This window comes from Lineus longissimus, chromosome 13 (genome assembly GCF_910592395.1).
Source record: "Lineus longissimus chromosome 13, tnLinLong1.2, whole genome shotgun sequence".
Taxonomy (NCBI): domain Eukaryota; kingdom Metazoa; phylum Nemertea; class Pilidiophora; order Heteronemertea; family Lineidae; genus Lineus; species Lineus longissimus.
The window spans coordinates 4,406,426-4,426,011 of NC_088320.1; the positions used below are offsets into that span (position 1 = coordinate 4,406,426).

A 19,586-nucleotide genomic window follows, 5' to 3' on the forward strand; every position below is an offset into this window, starting at 1 on the left:
GGAAAATGACCGCAGCGCCTGATTGCTCATAACCGAATATTGGTTCATCCTCTGTCATAATATCTGACCTTCTCACATTCATGCAGTAAATTACGCTCAATTACCCAGCAATTAATCTGGTTTTCTCCGGTTATTTGATTGCTCTTGATACCAAGAGATGACACATCTGCATTCACCTTTGCTTTGATTCATGTAAATTGCCTCCTACAGTTCAATCGACTGTCCGATTGTGTATGCCACAGGGGCTGGACCCTGCCGACTTCTGCGGACTTTTTCAGGTATTTTTTCCCCGGGTTTTATATCAGAGACAGAGTTTTCCTTCTCCAAAACTGGTTGCCTACCATGTCTCTGTAAGTGTAATGACTTCGTCATTGACGTCAATTGGCACCCACTTGGGACGCTGAGACACTGCACTAGGGTAACTTCTGAACAAGATCCACCAAGTTTTGCACGGTGCAAGGGCCTGTCCTGGTGACTGCTACAGACACATTTCCATCTCGTGAAGAAGACCCCACCATCATGACCATGTTAAACCGGCTAACCTCATCCAGTTTTGGCACGATGTGATGAAGTGTTGGTGCTATTAACACGCCATCAATAGTTGACTAAAAGCTCCTGTCGAAAAGGATTACATCACTCCTAGATGATTGATGCTAAGTGGAGCGAAATGCTCACATCTTCATATTACAGCTGTGGCTTACTTTGAATGGAATATGTTACTTTCTATATAAGGCAAGAGTATGTATGTCTGTGATATTCCAGAACCAGGACCTGCTCTTGTTGGAAACAAGTTGGCCACAAACAAGATTGTGAACGCTTCTCTACAATACAATACTTTGCCAACACTGCTGAAGGTTCTTGTAGTTGCTACGCTTTCTGCAACTTACATGATGAAAAGAAGTTAAGATTTTACTGAGTGATATTGATGATTCACAGCAATGAGCCACAATCAGCCAATCCTACAGGTTTTGAAGTTTTCCTTCTGCTTCCCACTGGGATGTTCGTACTGGCAGCGGGATTTGGAGATAGAATACTGACATTGATCTCTGGCGTTATCAGCCATTTTTTGGCTTCGTTTTCATTCATGTCTGAAGGGTCAAGTATCTATAGTAAAGAGATTGAAGAACAGTCAGGTTCTGATCAGTGTCATGACTTTACAGCCCGACTTATAAAACTCGGTTACGCTATCAAGTTGAGCATAGGTCGCCAACAATACTTCCCCCCTTTCTCTTGTCCTGGATAGTTCTATCAATTTGGGTCCAGTTCATCCTATGCCCTTGCTCATGTTCAGTCGATTGTCAAAGCGGTCCTTGGCCTACCTCAATGCTGTATGCTTTGCAGGTTCCACCCGCGTACGAGTTCATGCCTAACCCTTGTGATGTTGTTCCTATGCTTTCTCTTGGCGTGGGCAAGCCAGTTCCACTTCCTCCGAGGGACCCGATTCCCCTCTCCCACAGGTCTCTGTTGGTGATTCTGTTGTCCCTCCTTATCTTGATTATCATCAGAGCTCATGGTAAATAAGTTTGGAAGCTATATGCTGGTATAGTTTTCAGGAAAGTGGATTCTCGCAAGAAGCTAATGCTTGATTTGAGATACCTCGGTCGATCGATTGCCTCTGGTATGTTATTCATTTGTAAGATGAGGTTTTCATGTGCGGGGCAGGTACTTGATTCAGGAAACATGAACTGCAGCAATCAATCAACATTATCAAGGACTCTTTCAGGTTGCTGCTAGCTGACTCTTGGGCTCGTTGTGGCATACAGCTTGCGTACTGTCAAAGGTGCGGGGGGGGGGGGTATATTTGAATTGATAATGAAGCAGGATGGTATGATGATTGAGTTGCCAAACAGAGGCATGGTTAAACAATTGCATGACATCAGTAGATCCTGCTGTTTCCAGCATTCCAATCCTCGGAGATCAATCCTGCAATACATGATCACTTTCTTAGAAACATTTGCAGCAAATTATGCCTATTCGTTGCCTGCTCCCAAGCCAATGGACTGCACTCTGCGCTGATACAATCAACTTCCTCATACATGTCATAGTTTCTGGTAATTGAGGAAATGTAGTCAGTCATTTAGGTTAATTCGATATTAACCTTCAATTGTAGGCGTTGACTATCAGGTTAATTAGAGTGAACAAGAAACTACTCACTGAATTGCTGTAATTTGCTGCATCATTGTGAGGGGACGCAGTTACTAGAAACCAGAGTTTCGTCAATGTGGATGTTTGGGTTTGGGTCTCTGTTAATTGTAAAATGTTGATGTATAAGCTTAAAATTGGTGAATTTGCTCATTTTCAATTCAGAATATGTTGTGTTCATGCGTCTTTGAAATTTCGCGTTTACACTGAAGTGACTACAGTGCTTTCGCAAAAGTTGCGAAATAAAACACTCAGCAAAATTTCAGGCTACTCCATTGGTTGCAACCAAAAGGAAAGGTGCTGGTGTGATAGCTTCAAAATGTTGAAAACATGTCGTCATTTCCATTCTGCTGAAATACCATGCACGAAATCCCCAATGTGTGTTTTCTGCACGATTGAGCCTAAAAGGGCAATCAGAAACAACCTTGGTTTGGAACCCCATCTCCAGCCCCGGGGTCAGGTCCAATCCAACTCCATGCACAGTTGATCTGTGTACTTTGTTAATGTTAGTAAAATTATTGTTTGGAGAGTTGTTTGTAAGTAGGTCACTATGAATAATCCTGGACACCCACAAAATTTCGAATAAAAAGCCTGATTTCATCCGTTGATGCCGAAAATAGGCTGGATAGTTTGTGTAGAATCACATTGGAATGCATGTGTAGGTGGACAGATCCTGGTTCTTGGAGTCTCGGTTTCCTGCGATTTCCTGTAGAATCTCATTCTGTGATTTATTCATTCAGCGTGTTCATCTTGGACAGTTTGGAGTACTTTCTGTCTGTCTTTCGTGTTGGATAATACTTTTGTTGGATTATAATTTGCTTTTGCCAGCTAAAGGATAGACAAGGTTCGTGGCATGCGTTTGATATCAATCATGCTAGCTATAATTAAACTGCAATGCCTTTAATCAACTGCCTTCGATTTTCTTCTTATAAGCCCTATTACACCAACCTACTCTAGTGTTAACATCCACATCAGCCAAAATCTGAATGAACAACACATTTTTTGGTCATGTCATGAGCAATGTCCTGTTCAGTCCTCAGTTGCCATGACGCCTCCATCAATAAAAATTCTTGCTCCTCATAAATTTTTGATATCACCTAATTTTCACACCAGTCATGACCATCCTATATTCTACAATACCTGTTGATGACCGAATTGAATGGTATTTGTCGTTTTCATTGTGTGCCCTGCATGCCCCCACTGGCATTCCTTGAGGACTTTGCTATGCTGAATCGTGCAGCGAGACATAGCACTAAATAATCTATATTTTCCTGAGAGATGATGTCACAACCTCAGCTTATCACGACAGTACTACTTTAGTTCCAACTGGATGAGAAAGTATCTAGCTGTAATTTTGAGCTATTCAGAAGAATGAGAACTTGTAGTTGGGAAGGCCAGTTCACTTTATCGAAGATGATACAAGGACCAACAATTATAATAAAGTGTGTGAATGATATCATGTGCAACATCATGACCTTTGGGTACTTGTTTTACATTGTCGAACCTTTAGGCCTACAACTTACATATCCTGCTGTGAACATTACGCCAAGCGCTTTTGGTCCATCAAGGACCCTTTAATACTTTCAACTACATAGGCCTACTTGCAGGCGGTACATATGCTTCATAGGCCTATTACTCGAGACTTTATTGACTGCGTATAATATTAGAAGGAATTCGCTAATCTTGCGACTTATGTATGCTCGGTGTTAAAACTATTAGCGTGATCTTAGTAAAGAAAATATTTTCACTGTTGAATTGTTATGAAGTTCGTCAGGGTTATGGCCGCTTTCAAATATCGAGACATCTAGTCATGCAGTTGATTTTGGATTCACACCCGCCATGCGAAGCTTTGGAAATCAACATTGTACCCCTTTTGAAATGATCCACTGGCCCAGTGATGTCAAAAAGGTACATGTGAGCCGCCATTGGACGATGGGAAAACCTGATATCTTCTGGGAAAGTGGCGGGTGACTGAAATTGAAAAAAATAATGATAAATATTGATTTGGACAAAAACAACAAAAACACTTTTAGTCATGTTTTATATCTCTATAGTATTCATGGAGTCCTCAGTTTGCAAAGCATGGCTTTAGTCGTGTAACATTGATTTCCATTATCTTGGGTTGAAAGTCTCGCCTTACATGTACATGTACTTCCAAATTTGTTTTTGAATCCAAACCTCATTCTCAAACGTTATAATATTCGGATTTTTCGTTATTATGTGTAAGATTCATAACTGCAATATTGACACAATAGACCTTACATACATATACTTTATTAAGATAAATATCATGCCTGGATGTTTACTCATTCATATTTGCCAACAGAGTAACAATAGATAGTAATATCCTTTTCTTGTCTGACCGGAATAGTGATGTGAGGCTGACACATACATGGGTGGAGTATTTCCTGTCGAGACGAAGAATCGTCCACTTGATGACTTCACTGTGACGTGATTTGGGTCAACAGTCAATTCTCTTCTGCAAAATACCATAGCGAAGAAATTCCCGAAAAGGATGGTACATTGTATATTTGGAATGACAGAAATGTCAACAGACCATTCCACTGTCTGTTCTGCGTTGCAATTCTCCTTCGACCCAAGTCGTAGCCCGGCTTCAACAAGTTTCGTGACGAAGCCAAAGACCAAGAGGGTTTTTCTGGTGACCAGTCCACTTTGCGCCCAGCATGGCCACACTGGTCACATTGGCAAACAATGTGGGGTAATTTAAAAACAAAAATAGATTGTTCCAGTCGGCAAATTGAGTATAATCATGCGGCGATAATCGTAATAATTGGCGAAAAATATGGTAAATGCTGTCAGTGAAATAGGTAGCCTGTATGTCTGGAGATGAATGATGATGAAACGGTGCTTGATGCCATCTCTTTTGTAAACAATGGTCAAGTTGTTACAACACCCATGGCCATGCTGATAGTTGCAAGAGATCAACTTCAATGAAACATCCCACCTCTATTGGTTCAGAACTTGAATAAGAGCAGGGACAAATCCGCACCCGTAAAGCCTTTGCTAACTTGTTTGAGGCAGCGGTCATCCAGACTTCATGAGCTTTGCAGCCCATCTGAATTCAGTTCTTGGTGAATCCTGAGCTGAATTCTCTAGTAAATTGATATTTTGCTGGCTGTATGTGTTTGGTTTGTTTATAGTGCTCACTGATACAAGTATGTTAGTGGAAGCATGCCAGTCAGACATTCATCAGTATGTACTCAACGGGTTGAGCGATTTTCAATGAAGCAGAGGTGAATGTTGCAGATGAGCTTCTGATAGGTGTCTGCAGCAGCTGATGGATTGAAGTGTAAGCCTGATACTAACCATGCCTTAGACAGGACTACCCCTTTCAGTTCTCCTTCTAACAGCATTTTCTTTGCACTTATTGGTGTTATTCTACAGGGAATATTCCTCATTGAGCGTTTTTTATGTGCCACTACAGTTAGGCACCAGTTGGGTTTATTGGCCTGGTGACTCCATCCTTGTTGGGACAGAGGAAGAGTCCATCCAAGTCGACTTTTACCTTTCGACAGAACGGCACAGCCGGCGATTGGATGGGATGTGGGAAATCATCTCGTCTTCGCTTGCCAGATGCATACAAAAATATCATCTCAATCGGTTTTAGTCATCATTTCAACTGTTGAATCCTCCTTGAGAGGCCATTATCCTTGTTTACATTGGAATTGTACAGATATTAGCAATAAGAGAGAGTCTTTAAAAACCATCAGTTTTATGTTGTACTTCACACAACGAGATGCAAGGATAATAGAACTTTGATCAGTTTGTTTTAAGTCTATTGAAATTTTAAACGCTTGGTTGAAAACTTGACTTGATTCTGATAAACTGCCAAAACATGTAAAAGTGTACAAGTTTCTAGAAAGTGTTGGCACATAACCCTGACCAGAGTTTACTTCTGGAGTAATCTCACTGCATCATGAGTCTAGCTAGCTCTCTTCTAGTGATTTTCACATCCATTGGTCTATCAACAGTGCATCGGCAATAACCATAAAACTTCATGGTTTTGCAGGATTTTTACGGAAATTCCTGCTTCGTGAGTTGAGTGTGGCATGACTCATTGCAACACCAGACCTGTAGCCTACCGACCACTTGTGTTCTACTATATTGCTTAGAAAAGCGTGCCAAGTGCTTCCGACCGGATAGGATGGGGCTGGGGCGTCCCAATTTTATTTATGGTATTGCACATGTTGCAACCGAGTATTCATGCATTAGATCGTTCCACCATTGCGAGAAGGATGAGCAACACTTCCTTATTGGTTGAAGCTGCATGGCCTGTCTGTTGAGTGATCAATGGCATAGTTGGTATTGATAGCTGGTTGTCACATGAAGCTAAGATTGCATAAACTGATTTGGTGTGTGTGCAAATTCTTGTTTTGTTATTTTTAAATGATGCCGTTTACTTTTTTGCAAAACAAGGCAATCTTCCATCACATGCTCATGCAAGTTGCGAGTTCAATGTTTTTGGACCTTTTCAGTTGCACCGTATTTTTGAGCTTCAAGAAGCAGATACATGTATCAGAAGCTTTCTAACCTTGTCTTTTTTTCTTGTCGTTTCAGGAATTTTAATTTGATTGGATAAAACTTACAGCAGGCACAATGTCGGGAGAGGGTCAGGGTGAGTACTTTGAAACTTTTCGATGTAACTTTAATTTCAGTTTTGTTTGGACCTGTAGAGGAGTCTGAGACTAGGCCTACGAGTTTGTTCACCAAATGGAACTGAACAGACACCAAAAAGCTCCCTCACCATTGAGCAAGGGACTGCAAACACACCTGCAACCATGTTGTCCTACCCTGGAATTCTATACAGGAGTGGAGGAGGCACTGGTGTGGTGGAAGAGGGAGGAGAAATCCCGATGAGGCGCAAGAAAAAAGACATGATGCATTGAAAGGTCATGGGCAATCGGAATAGGGAGATGTGCTGGAACTTGCGACCAACTGATTGCCATGGTGTCCGATGTCAGATGATTGACTTCAACTATTGGATCATAATACCCCCTGACTGAGTTTAGTTCTCGCCTGGTCAGGGGCTAATCCTCTTGTCCGTCATCAAGGCAGGCATGCGAGCCAAAATGATCGACATCACCTCATGGATCATGATTCCCCGACTGAGTAGCTGGCAACCTAGTACTGATCCACATGCCCACCATCAACAATCAGACATGTGAGCCAAAGATCAAGTAGACCTTTCAGCCAGCAGTTCACTAGAAGTTGGAACTATAAGCATCATTGGACATCCCCAAGTAGAGTAACTCACCAAATACAGTTCTTGTGCACCGAGTGTCATCCTCAACATTTACACACTGTTAGGGATATAATGTGATATAATGTGTACTTCAGTGTCCTGGCGCCTCTTCCATAGCTAGTCTAGATACCATATTGATTAGGCGTCTATCTCAATTTCTTGTCTGGTAACTTACCATATCTGATTGGCATGTCAACTTTGGATCGATGCAGATAATTTACCCCTCCGACAGACCGATTTTTAAAAGTAAGATGTAATGTCAACATTATGTCAATGTTTCATGGAGTGGTGGGTTGCTTGACTCTTCTCACAAACATTTGCCTAAGAAGAAACCTGAAGAAGAAGAAATTGCAAAATGAGCTTACCAATATTCAGACGAGCATCTCTTTCCGATTCAAGTCTTCACCTCTTAATGTCTCCCAATGGGGTGTCCTAAGAGGTATGATCCAATGCATTCTAATTCCTTAGGACCACCATCTAGCCTTACAGTCGATGTGTGTTATGATACAGAGATGTCAGGTCTTTGATTTTAGGTGGATATCAGAGTGGTTTTTTTTCCCTCTTGCGCAATGCTAAATTCGATAGCTGGAATGGAAAGCTCTCGGTCTCACCTCTCTGGGGATTTTTGAATTTTCAAAATTGGACCAAGAATGAGTGTTTCAGAGAAATTTTTGTGCAAGTGAGTGTTGACTTATCTTGGCCTCAAGTTTTCATCCATTCCGACTTTTGAGTTGCCAATTTCATCAGCTTGGAAGTACCCGCCTGGTTTAAAATGTAAAATCAACCTTTGCAACCACACTAGATCAAAGCGACACCGTCAGACGACAATTTTTAGCACATATGCTTGATCGCATTTGAGAATTTGAAGAATAAGAAAGTGAAAGTTGCAATATCCGAGAGTGGAGACAGCTCAGCTTTAAAGGATTGTTTTAAAAGCAGATGCAAATAGATTTGGAAAAAAGTCAGGTTGTTGCAGCACGATCAAATGTCAGATTTCCCTTTGTCGTAAACAGAAACCTTTAAAATTTTGCTGAAGGAGATGGCTAATTTGTTTTCCTATGAATGATGACTGAAAGATGTAGTGTAGCAGCCTTAAAGCCGAACTGATGCAGCAACCTTAAAGAAGAAATGACACGGAAACCATAATACTGAAATGATGTTGCAAGATTTAATAAGCTGAACTGGCGGAAGCTGAACTGTTTCAGCAGCCTAAAAGCAGACCTGATGCACCACCCTTCAAACTGAACTGATGCAGCAGCCTCGGAGCAGACCTAATGCAGCAACCTTTATGAACAGCTGAGCTGATACAGCAGCCTCGAAGCAGACCTAATGCAGCAACCTTTATGAACAGCTGAGCTGATGCAGCAGCATCGAAGCAGACCTGATACAGCAACCTTTATAAACAACTGAGCTGATAGAGCAGCATCGAAGCAGACCTCATACAGCAACTTTTATAAACAGCTGAGCTGATACAGCAGCATTAAAGCTTCATTTGAATTCAGATCACAGACAAAAGAGCAAGATAGCGATAGATGGCCTTCAGTTAATTGCTCTATCAATAGTCTCTACCTCTCATTGAGCATCAATAGGAAAGACGCCTTATCTAGTATTCCGGTCGCAGATGAGATTCTTCTACTCTCCCTCCATGACAACAGTCGTTGATAATATGACCTCATGACAGTTATGTCACCCGATGCGAGGTCGATAAGTCAAGGTCGGCCGAGATCTAAAGAAAACAATCCCCAAGAGATCAACAGAAGCTCATTAGAGGAATCGATAGAGCAATCAATGGCAGTGGGATCAATTGGTCTTATGCGTAAAGTGCCATTATGGCATACGAGATGCATGCTTTATGATCATACATGTACATTAATATGAATGACGCAGGCTTCCTGATCAAAGAGTTGTTTTGCGTTTGAACACAATTTGGGGGCGTCCTTAACACGAAGACTGAAAGAGAGAGATCAAAGCGAGGAAGATACCAGCAATTTCATGGAGTGATACACTGCTACCTCAAGCCTACCTTACAGGCAGGCCCGAAGACACCATCATGCATTCGCAAGATGTCCTCGTGGGCCAAAAGCCAGTTCTTGACTGCTTGGAATTCATCATGTGTATGATTACAGTTGCACTTCAGCTGCAGGTAATGAGTTTTCATCTGCAATCTGATCCGAATCTTCAGCGGGAGTTGGTTTATGTGACCATGTATTTGCACTGCAAACATTGAGCCATGGATTTCAGTTCCTTCGTTTGCCACCAGATGGCGATAGTGAAGCTTTGGGTAAAAGGTTGCTCGTGACACAACTGTTGCAGCTCTTCCACTGTGGAGTTGTGATGGAGACTGCTTTGGGGGGTCATCCAGTGGCTAACAGTTTCAGGCCGTGGGCAAGGCACTTTAAAGTACTGGGAACTAACTCGATGTCGATGATATGAAAGAGCATGTCACAGCAGAAAAACATCAATCTCGGCGTATAAGATCGGTTCTGGGCGTTTCAAGATGAGTCAATCTGTGGAGGGGGGGGTCTAATTTACTGTGTCAGACTCTTGGGTTATCATATTGTTGCATCGGTGGCTTCTGACATCGGCACTGTTTATGATGTATTGTCAGAAGGACATGGCATCATTACCTGTCCGTCATGATCACGCCCGACAGGATTGACCGAACCGATATTCATGAATGCAAATTAAATGAGACTTGGTGAGGACATGGCTCGCAGGATTCATATATCACCAGAGGTATCATGTATTCATTTTGTAGAGCATGGTAAATGAGATGCTGGCATTATATTACCATGCCAGTAATTACTTCGGATCACTCGTAACTTGCACATTAGGAATGTGCGAGCGCCGAGATGAAATTTTTCACAGGGTTTACCGCAGGAAACTGGGTGGGCATTTCTGACCATGACCCAGCGGTACAAACATGGGAATTAGATACGAGTGTGTCCCGTGTCTGGAGATAATGCCATACCACACAATGATTACAGAGTTTCTGGTTCTTTGAAGCAGTAGAAAATGTACACACTTATTTTCAATCTGTTCAACTGTAATGCAATATAGCTGTCTATAATCAGACATAGCCTCATAGGGGTGCCGCATGAGGTCCCCCCCCCTCACATTTAAGGAACTCTTTAAAATTGACAATAGATATTTGGAAATTGATAATATATCAACACCTACACACCCCACCCCCTCTTTCTCTGAGACCCCCTTCTATCTCTGATTCCTGGATCTACCCTAAAAGTGACACATCAAAGGGTTTCTATTGCGCAATATTTTGTTTAGAAATGGATAGAGTGTCGACCAAAATTAGTCATCAGTAATTGCCTTGGAGTTTTGGTGATCCAGTGACATCACAGGTAACAAAGGTGTTGTTATTATGCAACATTGGTTTTATTTCAGTTTTGAAAACAAGAGTTTCTCCTCACCCGAATTTGTCATACCTGTCGTCTCATAGTCTAAACAAAGTTAAAGTTTTTCCTATTGAATTAAGACTGCCCCTAAGGAGTTACATGATTGTGCAACAACCTCATCACAGATCCATCTTTGGATGCAGAAAACCGGTCTCCGCCCAAATTTGTCGTCACCATTCACCTTGTCTGTAGCCTGGGGGGAGCTTGGTGATTAACGTAGCGCTATGCTGGCATTCCAATTTTACACACTGACTCAGCCTTGATGGGTGGAGGGGTATTGTACGAGTGCTTCGTAGTCAGTCTTAGTTCTCATTTCGGTAGAGTGGCATGCAGTCGTGAGTGTGGAAACTTGGATTATCACAATTTTCATGGATAACTATTAGAACGGATTTGTTATTAACTAGGTTTGGAATGTTTACAGAAAACTCCGCCTTGGATAGGTGGATTCAGATTTTCTTTCTGTGCTGTTCTACTTCAAGTGGAGGCAAGGCGTGATTGTAGTGGACTGCCAGTACCTCAATATTTAGAAGACGAGCATGGGATTTGAGATGATGATGACGGTTTGAAGCTTTTAGTGTACAGAGTTTGACTGGTCATTGACTTCAGGTATGGTAGTGGAAGTGGTATCGATGGTCTCTTTCTCACATTTTGTTGTTCCATTTTGTTCTGGTGTACACACTGAGGTCTATGACATCTCCAGACCCCTTGAAGTGAGGTGTTTAGCAATTCAGGAGAGGTGGTAGGCGCTGCACTCTCTCTCGGGCTAGGGTCGTTGTTCTTGGACTCACCCTGAGCTTCAATTCTACTTATTTGACACTGAACATTTCATCAGTTTTAACTTCCATGCTTCTCGGTTTTAAAAACAGTGAAACACGACCACTGATGTATTCCTATTCCACCACTGAGTCAGCCTTTCACTTTGACTACCTCTGGTTTTGCTCACTGTCAATTTGAGCTGAGCCATGATTGATGGTTCATGTTTTTGCTGGATTCTCTAACTTTTTTGGCGCTTTTAGCTACTAGAACAAAAATCATTAGCTGGAGAGCCAGTGATTTAGGCATGTGAGCGCCATCGATTCCATCCTTGGCTATCTCTTCTCTCCATTGGCTGCTGTGGTGAAGTGTTAGGAGTGCTCTGTTTTGGGCATCCCACAAGTGAGGGACTGTTATAAATCGCTGTGACTTGCGACATAATCGCTGCGATGCGGGTAAAACAAGTCATCACCAGGTTTCACCTTGATCACTTCTTTTTATTTTGAAGATTGTTCTGAGTAATCCATGGTACATGTATCAACACACTTGGAATTCCTCATTATCTTAAAGGTATGACCTGAGGCCCTCATCATAACCTGGCTTGTTTTGAGAGGCCAATGATAGATTGGATACACGCATTCATTGCATTTCTTCCAGAATTTTCGCCCAGGATTAAAGCATGTGCTACAGGTGTGGAGCTTTCACTCTATTGCCTGATTGCCAATTGCCGGCATTGTGTTCCGCATGCTGCTGGAGTGTTTCCAGCACACTGTTGACTATTGGATTGGACTACAGAATCTGTGTGCATGCGATCAGCCATTGGGCGTGGGTTGTGTACATCTGTGTGACTCGCTGTATCGGGCAGACGGCATTGGCAATTTCTCTGTTGGCTCCGAGACGATGGATATTGTTTGGTCTGGGTGTCCTGAGTGAGGATTCTGATACAGTCTCAGCTCTCTGGTGAGGCACAGGCTGTGTGTGTTGGTGACATTTTAGCATCGGCTTTGTATTGAGCAGACGACACTCCCTGTAAGCTCTTGGGTGATCTGGATATCATTCAATTGGATAACCTGAGTGAGGATTCTGGTTGCATTGGCTTGATATCTTGTGAATTTCAGCCCAGCTTTGTGTGGAGCAGACGTGACATTCCTGTTGGTGCTTGGATGATGTTGAGAATCGTGGATTCAACTTGGATGCTGGGTGACTTGTTATTTATTGTGTCATTTCAGATATGATCATGAAAGGCGATGTGTTTTGCTGCTCTTGATAATTTGTCACTATTTTTCGGTGGAGATAATTAATGCAGCCATTGTGTTGACTTCTTTGGGGTTTTCAATATCTTCCGCATTAAGGTTCTGTGGTTGCCATGGATAATAGATAATGGATTACAGGAGGCTTTGGTGATATATGTCTGGCAAACCTATTCCTTGCTGTGGGATTAAGTTCTGAAGAATTATGATAGGGAGGAACTATCATAACGATCGATCAGCAGTGTGGTCTTGACTGTCAACATATGTTGCAAAGGCCTGGATTTGCTGAGTCTCATCAATGCGATTATTTGCCCAGATCAATCGCAGCTTCGGCTTAGTCTCAATGGTGCGGCCTACAACACGCAGTGCCTTATATGAGGCCCGAGGTCTTCCATAAAATCAACAAAAGTGAACCCCAAAGCACTTGACAGCTGTTCTGGGAACCATGCTGAGGGTGTCAGTAGAAATGTCATGCCTTTGCCCTTTTGCTGGATTGCCTTTGGTTTTGCTATTGGGGCAGTTTGTCCTCGACTCGCTTTTATCGGCCACCACTTTTCACAATTTCGGCAACTGGTCCATTGTGACATGTGTGATCCTCAATCAAGCCATTGATGAGTAAGTGCAGGTAGTCCACCTTGCCCCATTGAAACCTGGCCTTGAATCAGCTGAACCAAAACGTACCAAATGTATTCCATTGGTGACTGATGAATCAAACAGTACTAAATGTATTCCATCAGGGATAAAAGAGTGAAAATCGATTGAACAAATAAAGTGCTTTTTGATAGAATTGATAGAATTGACAGAAAAGTCCAATGCATTATCCGTGGTGTTTTACCTGTTTTCACTCTTGTTGGATTGGTTGATAAAAGTAGATGAAGCTGAGCAAAGGGGATCTTGGAACAGGTAAAGCTGGTCCTTCAATGGTCACAGATCGAGGAGCATGGAGGATGGGTCATGGATTTAGTGTGACTCAAACCACCATCTCCGTCTCTTCTCTTGGAAGTAATGAACTAAGTACATGACTCAGGTGCACAAATGTCAGCGGTGATTTCCTGCAGTGTCATGGGAACTTTTATTGTCCTCTCGTCATTCTTTCCATTGTATTTGAAATCTCGTCATCCAGCTTCGATAAGGTATTGTACTCGATGACTGCTTCCAGACAGTTCGATTAGATCGGATAGGATTTGCACTTCATGTCTGGTGAAACCATTATGCTTTTTGCAACAGAAATTTGATATCGATAAGATACGTGCTTGCGGCAGTAGATTTTATATCTAACGATGGTGCATCGCTTGTGACCTAGAGCAAAACACTTAGACCTTAACTTTGACTTGTAGTGTCCTTTGTTCATTTGTTGATTGAGACGACTATTGATGTTCCAAGTTGCCTATGCTAGGCAAGTGTTAGACCCCTTCCAAGTGAAAACTTGAGTAGCTTGTGTGCTCCTTCCTGGCCAAGATTATGGGAGAATAGCCTTGGGCGTTTCCATATATAGACATCATGTATCAACTTGTTGGCAAGGTCATGTTGTTATAGTTCGGCGAGATGTGAAGTGTCCAAGTTAAAACATTCCTTGTGTGCCTTCTGGTACAATTCATTGCGTAATTCAGCATTATGCGACAATGTTGTCAAGAGTAACGCAACAGTCAACAAACATTGGAGAATGAGTCAGAATAGAACAATGTCATTTGGATTGAGATGTGCTGTATTACCATCCGCAATGGGTCGTGAAAGTGTGTGTGTGGTCATGTTTATATGGTAGGAAGCAGCTGGACATGCGGCCAGGCTCCTCATCCCCCAAAAAGTACCGGTAGTATGATTCCTGCTGACTATTAGGCACAGTACAGTGCCATGTTATAAACGGTCCGAGCTTTCCAAGACCACAAATGGAATGATAGGAAGCAAAATAACGCCGAATTTGGTACTATATCACATGGTAGCCCTGAATTTGCACTCTCAAGCACAACCGCCAACGCATTAATTCACCAGAATTCAACCCCAGGGACTCGATAATTAGCTCAAGTTGTTTCCCGTCACACTGGAAAAGATTAATGGGGTATTATTTGTGCCACAATGCAGCGAAAATTGGATACTTGCCTCTTGTGTTGTGCTGATTCTGTTCTCTCGTCGATCACTCCACTCTCTCTGTCAAATTTCTCTTCTGTAGCTAGAGAATAAAACTCTTGATTCTTGAATTAAAAAGTACGATGAGTGTATTATAAAGGTAGTGACGACTCAATACCAAAATCCTGGCATAATGATATCACTATAAAGATGCTCTTTCAAATATCGAACCAGTTACAATGACAAAAATCCACAATGTTGAGATTCTCTTCCTTTATCTCTGAAATCTCTGGATTCCATATTGATTTCTTGGCCCTGATAAAAATCAAGTCTGGGGAATGCTGGTTTCCTTCTCTTCCCAGTAGCTTGAGGCATCAGTTATCAGACTGGCATTACCAAACCTTGAAAACACATGCAGGCTGAAATGCTACATTTTTTCATTGAGTTGGAATGATTCAGTGACAGACCCACGACAAGAGGCGATTGGTCTCGTCAGGACGATCAATCAGTTGTCGGTGATTCACACCATTATGTGATCAGACGCAGAATGATTTGTTGCACATGTCTGCTGTAGCCTGCTGCAGTACATTTTCTTGTTTTGTCTGTCTGGGGTATTTTTTTTCATCGTCAATCAATCTCAAATGTCTTTTTAAGTACTTTTCTGTCAAAAAGTGTGCTTCAGCTGGCCAGCTTTAGGAAGCAAGGACAGATTTTGGATGCTGGACACGGCTGACAAGCATGGATGTGTATGGCAGTTACTTCAGTTTCAGCAATGTGAAAGTGTGTTTCACTTCCGTTTCCAATTGGTGCAAAGATTGGTTTTGCACAGAGGGTCAGGGATTCAAACTGCAAACTGCGGCAGTGATGGAAGGAGGAGCTCCTTTTCCAAATGTTGGTTAAGTTTTACCATGATGATATCGATGCGTTTTATAGGATATCACTTGTTCTGTTTTGGCGAAGTTCTTCAGTGGCAGTGAGGTTCAAGTTCAAGATGCTGTGTTATCCACACTCAGCCTGACTGATTGATTGTCTTGACTTGTCTGTCAATGTCTTCCCCATCACATGAGCATGAATCATGATGGGATGATGTTGAGCTCAGCTGTGCATGACCTACTCAAGGTCTCAATTGGTGTAGGATTGTCATATAATACATCTTGATCTAGATTGCCGGTACATTTCTCTTCAATTTATCAATGCTTTTTTGTCAAATTGCTCTTGTTGTGGTGCAGAAACTGTGTTTTATTCCTCGTTTATCTCATTTCTTCAGTGTCGATTCATCTCTGGATCATTTTTGTGCTGGCAGTTATCTAGATTCATTGGATATCAGATCGTCAGTGGACTTGTCAATTTCTGAATCATTTCTTCAAGGTCAAGGTCATCTGGAATAAGTTTCGATTCATCTTTTTCGATTCTCCTGCATCATTTTCTCAATTTTCCAAAGTCAGTTTCTAGACTGGATTTCCCTCCAGTATATCTTCATATTCACTATTTTGGATGTACTACATGGCACAATTTTAAATGTCATTGAATATGTCCTATTTTCAAAAAAATGTTCTAGAATCTTCTTAATAATGACAAGTATCATCCTCAATAATTGGTTTTAAATGGTATGTAATGACCCGAGTCACATGATGATCTGAATATCTAGGTGAATATTTAACTGATGTAGAACTTTAATGTCCTACATCATCCCATTCAGTTGTTGATTTAGGACAGCTAATGTCTACAAGGGTAGGGCGTTGATGATGTATCAATGATATGTCCAAGTGAGTGAAAAAAGGAAGTATTCAAAATCTAGAGGATTTGGCATTGTGGGGTTTATCGACCCGAAATATTGTTGTTCCTCGTCATGTATCTTGTCTGCTTCTTTACGTGGAGTATGTTTTGCCATTGACATGATAAATCTTGTTGATAGCTTGTTGGTTTGCACCCCCAGAGAAGATGTTTCAGTCGGCAGAATGTTCTTGTTCTTTCTCCGACAGTTGCCATAGACTACACTCTATAATTCTAACAGTAGAGCATCTATGTAATGTGGTCCATAAATCTACCGGGTTCGTGTTTGTTTGATGTACCAAGGCACTCATCTGCAGCATTTTGACTGTTACTGGTAATCAGACGAAGCATGAGGATGAGGTGTTGTAGGTTGTTTTCGTTTGTACAATGTAATGTTCTCTTGGATTGTTCGAAGGCTACACTGTAACAATTTGAAAGTCAAAGAACGCTTTCTTTTTTCCATTTCGATTGTGAATTTTCTGGAGTGCCCTCTGGATTCTGGGTCCTTTGAACATGTACCTTTGAGATCTTTGCTGATTCCAAAGTTTAAGTCTGTGGACAGTATTGTGGCTGTGTAAAACTGTACTAGTTTCGACTGTGTTCAAAACCACAAAAATTATCTTTAATCCTGTATCAATCATGATTGGAGATAATTTCATCAAAACTACGTCTATTTCTCTATAGAACAAGAACATTCAGAAATGGCAATAGGTCCTTTTAACCAAAACAAGTGTGAAGAGTGCTCTTGATGGATAGCATCTGAAGTGGACCATTTTACCTGAGTTAGGTCTTGGATAAACACAATAAAAGGACTTGGTACTTACCCCAACGGAAGTGACCTACCTCAGGAGTATGAATCTCTTACCATGGATGACTAGCTGAGACATTGTGACTGGATCTTCTGCAAAGACACAAAATTTGATTTGGAATAGCAGTGAATCTTACTAGTGAACTTGGGATTACTTGCCTTTTAAAAACAAACTTTCAAAAATGTCTGCGGAACAACCTTATGGTACTATGCCCCGCAATTGGCGGTATTGGAATAAAGCAGCAAATAAATGTGATTGGGCAAACCGTAAGTATCTTTAAAGACACCTCTGGCCGAAATTGATGACACCAGCAAATCAAAACCGTTGTCAAAATCTCTGTGTGAGAGCAAATCACCTCTTACTAGTTGCTGCAAACTGCAATCATGATCGTATGGGACAAAAATCTCTGGTGGTTGTTGCAGGTACGTGTACCTACTGCAACATGACTCTGAGAAAGACCTCTTGCGGTTACCAATGACATTCTGGGAAGGAAGATGATGAAATCTTCATTCACACCGACGAAATAGACTGAGGATCCACGAAACATTAGTCATGTTAACAGTTCCATTTGTGCGGATAATAGCTTTCCTGTTATCATTGCAACCACTTTGCAGCTTGCACCAATCTTTTATTTATAAGGTCTTATCACCCATAAACCTTGGGAGCCCATCAGCTGGGAAGGAACATGTTCATCCATCTATTATCTTAATCTTATGATTTCAGGCTAATTTTCTAGTTCTGCACTGTGCATAACCTTTCTAACAGGTTTAGAATAGAACAGTGCATTAAACACTCATGCATGCCGAAGGGGCAGCATTCTGACTGAGGTGTTGGACTCTTAATTTGAACTCAGTGAGTTGATATTTGAACAAGAAATCTTGTCCACCTCTCCCCCATTTCCACACTAAAACCCCTGTTCTTATTCCCTCTCTCTATTTTCTCATTACAGATGATATTGTGATGACACCGACGAAAAAGGTGAAAGGAAAATGTCTGACAATAGAACGGAAGAAGAAAAATTTGGTGCGGGATGAAGACGCACATTTCAAAGCTGCTGGGAAGAATGCCGGGATGGTTGTGAATAAGGAAATATCAGACGCAAGTAAGTTTTAGGGTTTATATGCTGGTTGAGATGGTTGCTCCACGGCCTCTGCTAATTACAGGTGGAAAACATTTTGACTACCATTAGTTAGGATGCTTGCATGCTTGAATTGGTGATATTGAACATTTTCTGATCTTTGAAACCTAATCAACACATTAACTTGATGTCAAGGGTGCTCCGAGTAAATCTTACAGAATGTGGTTACCACGACTGTTTACTGGACATGCTCTGTAGCCATACATGTTGGGCAAGATGTTGGAAGTTGGATTTGAGTTTGAGAAAATAATTTAGGCTCTATTCTAATCCATTGTCCAGCCTGCGGCCATGAATCTTTCAAGCCCCAACACTACCAGCAAGAAGCAGTATCACTCTTGCCATGACTATTAAGACGTGCCACTTGGCTATTACAAGGCCCCAGGCCAAAACAGTAAAGTGACATTTGTGACATCATTTTCTTCATGTTCCTTGCAGATGGTGATGTCGATGGCAACCCACATCTACAGCTAGAATTCAGGTGCTTCTTAATAAATAAAAAAAATGGTGACAGAATAGTGGTACGTATTGACACCAGTGTCTTTCTTGCTTCCTATGGAATTGCTTCAGCATTTCTGGGGAACGGATGAACCTGAAAGCTATGGCCCGATTTGTGACATCCACCGACCTAAGAATTTGATGCTGTTGATGAATGCAAGTAGAATGAAGAAGCTGCATGTAGCGTTGTGTCGGACAGTGGTGTGGCAGACAGTATGCAGCCTGTGACGGTTTCTTTGGCCTTGACTGTCTAGAAGTATTGCTGTTCCTGAACGTAGGCCATCACAGTATCTCAAGTATGAGTTAGTTGCCTGACCAGGCAGAAGGAATTTGGCATCATGCCCATCTTATGTGTTTGATGATATTGATAATAAACCCCACCGCCAACACCAGTTCTGCTGAAGTGCTGCCAGCCAGTGAGCTTTGAAGGAACTAAAATCTTCAGTCCGACATGAAGTTACGTTTGGCTCTAACATCCAACAGACA

General features: G+C 41.7%; 1 protein-coding gene across 10 annotated transcripts in view; it reads left to right on the top strand.

The window, feature by feature from the left end:
* LOC135497910 (uncharacterized) overlaps window positions 1-19,586 on the top strand; it is a 33,440-nt gene that overhangs the window by 5,168 nt on the left and 8,686 nt on the right. For 3 of the 10 annotated variants that reach the window (XM_064787911.1, XM_064787913.1, XM_064787912.1), the window contains exons 1-3: window positions 16,375-17,733; window positions 18,417-18,569; window positions 19,041-19,123. In XM_064787911.1, the coding sequence (XP_064643981.1) occupies window positions 17,649-17,733; window positions 18,417-18,569; window positions 19,041-19,123 (321 nt within the window). In that variant the 5' untranslated portion in view covers window positions 16,375-17,648. Of the gene's footprint in view, window positions 1-2,781; window positions 2,987-6,720; window positions 6,779-12,372; window positions 12,532-16,373; window positions 17,734-18,416; window positions 18,570-19,040; window positions 19,124-19,586 lie in introns of those variants that run through there. The other 7 variants (XM_064787908.1, XM_064787910.1, XM_064787907.1 and 4 more) reach the window with 5 other exon arrangements.